Below are 10,104 nucleotides of genomic sequence, written 5' to 3' on the forward strand. Positions count from 1 at the left end.
AGACTGGTAAAACACAGTAAGACCAATCTCTGCACTAATTTAAAGAAATTTCAAAATTAACTGGGACAAATAACTAATTACATGCAAAAACAAACTCTTTCAAATAACAGTTATGATGACTATGGCATTTTATTCTTCACCTAGATACTTCAATAAATCTAAATTGAGCCAGCTTCCCCAGGAGTGATCCTGAGTTCATTTTATTTCAATTTAGCCAAACATACTCTTTTGTATAGCATGATTCTACTGCCTTTTGCTTTTTTTAGATTATTTCCTAAGTTATACATGAAAATCTATCTATCTCATTATTTCTTATGTGAAATGCACAAATAAGTAACATGTCTGCTGTGTAAAAAGGAAATTTATAAATAAAAAATCCATGTAGGCCTTACACATGGATATTAAACATTACACACAAAATAAAAGCATACGTAAAATGTTCTATATGTCTATGTATAAAAGGAACATGCTACATAAAAAAAGTAATCTTCTCATTAATTCTCAATGTAGCATTGAAACTATGCCTACAGTTAATGAATTCATAGTGTTTAGGGAGAGGAGATGGAGGGAAGGAGACAATTAAAAGCTCGTTTTTTTCATCTGGACGTTTTTCTGAGTTCACCCTGCAGTCTGAAATCACATGGAACTTCAAAAGCCACCTAATCTCAATTCCTAGTTTAGAAATGCCCCACTATAAAAATTTCCAATCTTCTCTATACATAAAATGGAACCATTTTCATTTTGTATATCCATGAAAGTAGTGTTTGTGTAAGCAAGAGGGAGAAGTCATCAGCCCTTTACAGGCACTGTTATAACTTTCATCCATTAAAACTGCTAGCAGGTTAGTCACTTTAGTTTCCTAAGTTACAAAGATAACGACTTGAACTATAAACATAAGCACTTTCATTGCTAAAGAGATATTAGATAACCCAATTACAGACTAATCATGGGGAACATGACTGATCACATGTTCACACTGTATACATAGGAAATCTGTGTTGCCAAATCAAACTCTGAAAGTCAAATACATCATTAACTAGAAATCTTGACACTGTCTTACAATCAAGTTAACATAAAGATTCCCTTTATGAACTCCGTTATTAACTCCCCCTCCAATTAAAATGATCACATCTTAAAATATGTGTGACGATAGGAAATGGGGAAAAGGAGAAAAGATTTACCAGCTATTAGAGTAGATCGTGGTACCAAAATGAGCTATCAAGATTACATATGAATTTGAACAATTGTATATTAAGTCCTATCATTAAATCTGCATAGATTTGCCATTATAACTGAAGAGGTGACATTAATATTCAAGTATTTCATCTCTTTTAAAAATATACAGCTGTGTTGTCCTATTAGGTAGCCATCAGTCACATATGTCTACGGAGTACTTGAAATGTGGCTACACCAAACTGAGATATGCTGTAAATGTAAAAAAAAAATACACACACACACACACACACACACACACCAGATATTTAGACAGTGCAAAAACAGAATGCAAAATATCTTGATTTTCATACTGATTTTATGTTGCATATAATGGATTAACCATTATCATGGGTTTTACCAGTTCCTTCCTACTTTTTTATGTGACTACTAGAAAATTTAAAACTAAATATGTGGTCGTATTATATTTCTACTGGACAGCATTTACCTATAGTGTTTACAGGACTGTTTTCACCAAAGCCACTGGGTGACACTGTTTCTCCACTAAATTGATAAAACCAGAGCAATTTCCTGGCAGAGGAAAAACTCACAGACACAGGCATGCATACACAAACACACACCAACAGAAATAATGTGCTTCTCATTACTATTCATATTTTGGAATTACATTTAAGTAATTCTAGTACCATTTTAGCAGGACTGGCGATACTTAAAATCTTGAATAACCATCTAGATTCCTCAATAATAAATGGTGACTAACCAAATCAAGCAGGCATTAGCTGTGACTTTCCCCAAATAGTTTTCCACCTTTTAAATGGTAATGTTCTTCATGATCTCCCCTAATATTACTAACATACTAAAGTATCCTATTTACTTACATTTTAATGGATTCCTAAGGAAGCTATGCAAAATAATTTAGGTGAACCAAACAACCAGCTGTTTTGACTAACAAAGAAATGCTTTACTGACGCACAGATTACTTTTTGCCTTGAATTTTGAAATCCTGAACATTTTTAAGTCAATTCATTGGAAAACTAAAATGAAAAAAATCAATATTTAAGCCACCATATTGCATAGTCTTTTTTGATGAGATAAAGTCTCCACAAAGGTAGACTTTGCAGGGCAACTGATATTCATTTATGGAACACAGTCCTGAATAATACGTTCCAGAGACTGCCTCCTTGTACTTGATGACAAAAAATTCATTGTAATGGTTCAAAGGAGTTTTGTGTTATCTGTACATTCAATGGGTTTTACTCAGTCTTCTAATTCTGAGTGAGAATTAAGAGTTGGCTCTATGTGTAAAATCACAAATGATACCTAGGCTTAAAATTACCAGCTTGACTCTGTTCCCCTAGCAATATATTCAAGTCCAAGAGAGAACTGGATAAAAGCCAACAATCTGCCTCAGGCTAGCTACATACATTTAGTTGACTCTCCCACAGTTTCCTTCTCTCTGAAGTCAGACTAATTCTAGTCTCCTGCACAGAATTAAACATTTTAAGATCTCATTGCAACAAGGTACTTATGGCCATAAACTACCTCAAGATAAGAAAACAATCATTGTACTATATAGAAGTATAATGTGTCTTAAGGTCTGTAATATTTTTAGCTCTATTTCAGAAGTCCTATACATGTATACAAAATTATTTTCCATTTCAAAGAAAAAGTTTTCCCTGTCTTCAGAATGTAAGCTGCTCAAAATCTAAAACATTTACGGTTAACCATTCCATTCTGAGACCTTGTGAAGATCTATGAAATTATAGACTTTTCCCCCAAGAAATATAACAGATGAAGTTTTACATAAAATTTCAGAGAAGAGATGAATGGCTCTAGATCTAGATTTAAAGTCTACTCTAAGCTATTATATGCATTCCTTCAACTGTTACATAAGAGGTCATTTAGATATTTTACTGTGATTTCCCCTTTTCTTATGTGGGTGTCTCTTTACACTAACTAGGCTCTACACTCTGGAGAGACAGGTGCTACATCCTATTTCTCTGGACAATCTGTATGATTTTTAGCACAAGGCCCAATGCACAAAAGAAATGTGTTGATATGACATTTATAGGTTCAGACCAAAATCCTTCATCGATTACATTAGCTAAGGGTAGCATCTTCCTTTTAAATAGTATACATTTATGGTGAGCACATATGGCCTACCAATATTTTTAACAATTGTTATCCAATAGCTTTCTCTGAATTACAGCTTAAACACACTTTTAGGAATTTTTTCACCCAACATAATTAAACCTGTGTATTTTATATTGACAACAGTGCAAGCAGACACTCTGAGTTCAAAGTTAAGATAATACCGTAGGGTAGCCTGATGAGGAAAACACAACACTCCTTTTAAAAACTGAAATAAAGGTAAAAATATTACAGGCTTTAAGACACATTATACTACTATATAGAATGATTGTTCTCACTATACTCATAGTGATATAGATAGGTTTACTGAAAGGATTTAAATTCCTACTTAAGGAAATAATGTTCAGTTGATCATTATCAAAGTACATCTTTAGGTAACATTAGAAGAAAAATTATAAATAACACACACAGAGGAAAAGAAGAAAGAGGAAAACTCCATGGAATAGGAGACACATCTCCAACCATATAAACAATTTACAACCACCATGTGGGGTTATACATAATTACACAAAGCTAAAGGAATTTGCCCAGTGCGAAGGCAGCATGTCAAACTCTCTTAGGCTATCACATTGATTACCTTCATACATCCATGAGATTACATCTCACAGCACTGTTTTCTGAAAAAACGCAATGCCCACCCTAAACCCAAAAATAAACTTATCTCTTTTGATAGATTAAATAACACAAGTTTTCAATGAAGTCTGCATAAACTCGATTGGGCTGTTACTGGAACAAAGCATAACTGAAAATCTTATAAAATATAGCAGTATTTCTAATTTTGGGGGTTCATAAACACCCTACTTCAATGTAATAAATAAGAACTTATTTAAAATAGAAGTGAAATTCAATTTGGTAAAGCCTTTATTCAACTAGGGTATTGAAGAGGTTATCCTGAGAGCTGTATTTCCTAAGAGAATACAACAACTTCACACAAATGTCACTACAGATATAATGAATGTTTTTTCATGCCAGTGTCGCTCACCCTTGCCTGCCTGCACCCCCTCCCCAGGCTTTTCAAAATGTATTTCATACACAGACTCACTGTTCTGGTTGTTTATTGAATTAACATGACAGCCCAGCATACACAGCATTTCTTTCAGTTCTACAGTTTTAACTTTTTACACTTTAGACTCAATACAGAAAGAGTAAAATTACTGTTTGACTCCTTCCAACCTCTGTAAATTTATATAGATTCACTGAGTATTTCTGTCCGTTAAAACAGTTTTGCAGTATGCTTTAAATATTTGCAGTCACAAAATAAAATCACAATTTTGTTCCCTCACACAGAAAAACTCTCCTTCACCTTTCCCGAGGGATAAGAAAATCTTGTTTTTCCTTTTTGTGTTTTCAGAAGTTACATTAATTAATTTTAATTCTGTCATCAGATAATAAATAATCATTATTGTTCTTTATATCACCATAAACTAAATTATACCACTGAAATGTGACGGTTATACAATTGTGACAAGTTAATATACAATTTAACTTAAAACCCCTAATTGTTCCTAAAGTTATTCAATTGGAGAAATATGTTAAAATGAAATGTATTTAGGAATTTAAAGGATAATATATTCTTCATTTTCAGAAGAAATACTTGTTTATTTTACATCTGCACTATAAACACAAGTAAGTTATACTTTTTACCAGAGACGTAACAAGGCCTACCATATGCCTACCATTGAAAACCATCTTTACTGCTCCTATTTCTATCTTGAGTACTGCCTTGAGTTGAGAGTAGACATTTCTTCAGAAAAGAACTCCTAACCAGGTAGCAATCTGAGCAGCGTTATATATATATATATGTTTTATAACTATTTTGATTCTTGACTTCATAAAATATGTTTTTGTATGATTTTTTCGCTTGAAAATACCTTTCTTACATCAGGGATGAAAAACTTGATTCTGCTTTTGATAGCCAACCACCAGACTCCTTTACATTCCTACAAAAATCTATTTTCGCTAAAAATATTTAATTAAGAGCTTTATGGGAAATATTCATGGGAAGTAATTTTGGTTTTTAATTACACAAGATAAAGTATACAGCTGTACTGATATTCCTGACTGACACTGTATCCATCACAAAGAATTCTATCATTAAATGCTACATTAACGGGGGTGAGCAAATGCCTTGTGTTTATGTAAAACCATTTGCAAAAATATTAAATTCTTCTTAACCTTTAGCAGAAAAATGGCACTGGTTTGGAATCTTTCAGAAATGAATATCTAAGGTGGTCACAGTAATTGAGTAATTAGAGAGGAAAGACTAGCCAATTGTGTTCTTTGATGTGTGAAGAGAATAGACACTCCTTCAAATTCAATTTCCAAAAGGTTAAAAATCACATAAAATTTTAGGTTGAAAAATGACATTTCTTTATCATACATAATATCTAATAATTCAAGAAAATCTAAGTACCTCTGTATATTCCAGTGTTTGGAGGGGACAGTGATCACTTGAGAGAAACATGCCTGCTCTCCGCTGTGAACATCCACTTAGAAAAGATACCTCAGTCTTGAGGATACTGGCCTGGTAGGAAGCCTTAGAAGCCAGGCAGATGTTACCAACTTTGTAACATCATCTTCACTTAAGATAAAGATACCTTCACTTGCATTCACAGACATACCTAATGTGGGATTAATTCCATGACTGAAGACTAGACCCATTTCTCCTTTTTGTACCTGATGTCATCTTTATCATCAGTACTGTAAAACTCATCCCATACGCAATATCCATCTATAGGCTTAATTAGGGTTCAGGAAGGAAAGGAGGAAGGGAGGGAGGGAGACAGGAAAATATATCTGTCAGTTGGTTTGTCTTATGAGAATTTTATCATCTGTTCTCCTTGACCTTTTAGAATTGAGTCATTGAAGAGACAGCTCATAACAAGTAGCCACTATCATTCATATGGCGAAGAACAGGCTGAAATTCTCTCACCTTTAAACCTCACAATGAGCAAAGTCCAAATAAATTCTCAAGAGGCCTCTGCCAGACTCTGTGTTTTATGTCCTTTTGCCTCTACTTAAAATTCACTTGTTGCCTAAGTACTGCCTTGAGTTGAGAGTAAACATTTTTTCAGAAAAGAACTCCTAACCAGGTAGCAATCTGCGCAACATTATATATATATATGTTTTATTACTATTTTGATGCTTGACTTCATAAAATATGCAGATGACAGTGGTACACTTTGCACCCTTAATCAGAAGTTTGTTTCCTTATGATAAAACAGATAAGCCATTTACTGTATAGCTCCTGAACTTTTCACATACTTAGGTTAACGTATGAGATATTGCCCTTATAAGATACTATTTCCAGGTTAGTTCCCACCCCTCCCACTCCCCAACAATTATGCTCACAGTAATTTTAATGGGTCATATATAAAATCTAGTCTTAAGCAACACCTACACACTCACCCATGCCCTCATTAAAACATCAAGGGAGCTAAATTTCTGCTAAATGTAACCTTGTTTTTCCATCAACCGTAAGAGAGACACTTTCTCATTTTATTCTTCATAAACACCGCCTTTAAGAAAATAGTAACCAAAGAAAATGACTGAAATAGATTATAAATATGCATTTCAATAGCAATAACAGCAAACATTTAAAACTGCAATGCTATTTTCTTAGAAGTTCACAGGTTATTCAAATTCTCCATTTATCAATTCAAACCAGAGAAAACCAATAAAAAACTGTTAGTTAATTAACACTGCTGGTTAATTCACCTAAATACCTTCAAATCTTAAATCTACTCTTAACTCCTTAACTTTTAAATGTTAATATTTCAGAAATTTAATTTCAGAAGTTAAATGATATTAATTTGGAGTCAAGTTATTTATGATTAAATCACAGATTTCCCTCAGAAATTATGGTTCAGTTGTGCAAGGATCATATCAGATTTCCCTATAAAGTATATTCTAACCGTATTTAAACTGGCAGTGATATTTTCAAAAAATTCTTTCCTGTATCTTTGAAAAGAAATTTATATGTTTCCCCTTAATTGTTTTACCCTTAAATAGATAGCTTACTTCATTTTGGTTTTTACCAAATTTCTTCCAAAATTAAGTATCAGTCAATGGACTGTTTTTAATTTCACTCTTAGAGTAAGCTTAAACCCAAGAAATGTTTACTCTATCTAAACAAAAAGTTAAATAAGTACATTTGTTTTAAAATAAACAGAGAGACTATGATGTTGTCATCCATTCTGCTAAATAATGTCAAACAACCACATTCTGTGTAATCAAATCCACTTCAGAAACAAACTAGCCACCCACACCATATGGTGACTGCTATTTCTTACAAATACCTAACTGATTATCTACAAAATACCCTAAGAAGAAAATGCTTACCCTATCTTGGGATATTCTCTCACTCCCTAAAGTTGTCCTAATAGTACCAGCAGCAGACATAAATTTAAATGGGAAAAGTGTAAATTTCCACTTGCTGTACATAACCAGCTCTCCACCACCCTCACTCCCAAGTGTCAAATCAGCTTGGCCTAGACTGGTGAACTCTTAAGTATGCTTTTTCAAATACAATTTGAATTTAAAATTGGGGTTTGTTCACTTAAGCCCTTATAGCAACTATATTTTACAGTCTTAAAATGCCTAATGATAATGAGATTCACACCCCCAAATTCACTAAACTTTTATCTAGGACAACTCCACTCATAATTCGATTCCTCCTCCTCCGTTCTAAAAGATTTACACCACCAGCAATCTTAGAGATAGTCTCAATATTTCCTGTAGAACCTGAATAAGTTTTGGTAATTTCTAAATATCCACTTAAATATGTGAAAGCTCAAGAGAAATATTTTTTAGTTAACACTAGCAGCACAGATCACGATTATGACAAATTCTGAAGTTCAAACATACTGTCCAAATTGAAGTTTATGGTTATGATACAAAACATATTAACATGTAATAATGTATGTACCCAATTTGCTTTTAAAAACAAACTGGGCACCACCAGATGCAGTCTCTTCAGGTAAAACTTCATGCAAAACCAGAAAATGTATCAATACCTCACCTTCAAGTATTCCCTGTTCTTACTCTAGAATCTTTTTACTGACTTCCATGACCATTTACCTGTCACTTTAGAAGAAATTTCATTAAAAGACATAGAAATAAATCTAGTAAAATCCACATGCTTAAATATCAGCCATTGCTTAAAAAAACAATAAACTTAATCCGAAAATTTCTGCTTAAAGGAAAAAAATGAAGGTAATTAAAAGTGTAGGGAAGCCCTACGCCAGGTGTAGCCGATCTAAAAACTTGGCCCAGCTGTGGAAGACCCTGCAAAATGCCATCTCGTTTTGTTACTTACTCGTGCTTCTGTTGTTCAGGTTATAAAACATAGTGTGAGAGGGTGAGAAAAACTCGGTAGTTTCCTACTAAGTTACACCATTGAAGTTACACCACTTTGTAGTCTATCTTTGCTTTAGTTCCCAGCGACCGAACTCCCTCCGCTTTGTGGCAGATCCCAAATGTTTCAAGTTTTCCCGAGAGGCGAGAAGAGGAGCTCGTCAGCGCTTACCTGTTCCCTGGGTATGCAGGGCAGGGAGGTCCTCCGATGGGACTTGCTGCTGCAGCCGGACATCTCGGCGGACACCACGGAGCTGGACCGCCTCCTCCTCTTAAATACCGGGATGTCTTCCTTGGTCCCAGCAATTAGCTGGGACCCAAAATGCTCCCTCGGAGCCGCCCCCGCGGACTGCGGCAAGATTTGCTCCACGTACCTCGCCAGGAGGATCCCCAGCACGCCAGCCAAGTACGCCAGGTAAGGTCTCCAGGCGACCTTGAACCTCTCTAAGGAAATGAGGGACACGGTCCTGACCGCGCTAGTCAAGGCGATCATGAGGACGCCCAGCCTCAGCTTCAGCACCAGCCATGTCGCGGCGGCCAGGCAGCTGAGCACCACCCCCGCGGCCGGGAGCGAGAGTAAGTGATCCTCCCCGACGCCCAACCCAATCTGCACGAGCGCTTCCCCCACGCAGCAGGCGGCCAGCAGCGCGACCGCCAGAGGCAGGCGCACCCCGGCGCGCAGGAGGTACAAGCCCATCCAGAAGAAGGCACACAGGAGACTGAAGAGCAACGCCGAGGGCTGCAGCCAGGGGCTGGGCGGCGCACCGCCCCCGGGAGCACCTCCCCGAGGCCCCGGGAGAACGCCCCCTTCTGCTCCCGGGGCCGCTGCCGCCTCCGCCGCCGCCACCGCCACCGCCTCCTTGCTCTGCACCGGGTCACAGCCGGTCTCCCCGCGGACCAGCCTCACCAGCAGCGCCAGCAGGAGAGGCAGGGAGCCCGCGCACAGCGCCGGGGAAAGTTTCCGCGAGCGCCGGGGCGGCTGCAGCGCCAGGTCGCCCCAGCGGCGGCGGCGGCGGCCCGCGGCCGCGGGGGCCGGACTCACGCCCCCGGCGCCGGGCTGGTCCCCGACCCGGGCGGCCTCGCCGGGCGCTGCCATGCTGTGCCCTCCTCACCGCGCCCCCGAGGGCGCCCCGACGCCCCCACGCCGGCACACGCCCCGACACCCGGCCCTGCCTCCCCCTGACCCACCCTCGCGATCCCTCCGGCTTCTCCGCAGGCCCACGAGCCGCGGAAAGTTTCGGCTTTCGAGTAACTCCTGGAGAAAATACCAGGCGCTCCAAAGGGACGCCTTGCACTTGAAAGCCAGCCCGGGCGGGGCGACCAGCCTTCCTCCTCTGCTCTCTCGGCAAAGCTGCGGACGATCCTCCGCTCCACCCCAGCCCCGACTTCTGTCCTGCGGGGTCTCTTCCTACTTGAGAATTTTAA

At 38.1% G+C, this 10,104-nt stretch overlaps 1 protein-coding gene across 2 annotated transcripts in view; it reads right to left on the minus strand.

The window, feature by feature from the left end:
- Positions 1-10,104, minus strand: part of PDE3A (phosphodiesterase 3A) — a 305,023-nt gene extending 294,919 nt beyond the window's left edge. The window contains exons 1-2 of one of the 2 annotated variants that reach the window (XM_037020355.2): positions 9,868-10,104; positions 8,852-9,123 (exon numbers count right to left, since the gene is read on the minus strand). In XM_037020355.2, the coding sequence (XP_036876250.1) occupies positions 8,852-8,914 (63 nt within the window). In that variant the 5' untranslated portion in view covers positions 8,915-9,123; positions 9,868-10,104. The other variant, XM_037020352.2, reaches the window with a different exon arrangement.

This window comes from Manis javanica, chromosome 15, assembly GCF_040802235.1.
Source record: "Manis javanica isolate MJ-LG chromosome 15, MJ_LKY, whole genome shotgun sequence".
NCBI classification, from domain to species: Eukaryota; Metazoa; Chordata; class Mammalia; order Pholidota; family Manidae; genus Manis; species Manis javanica.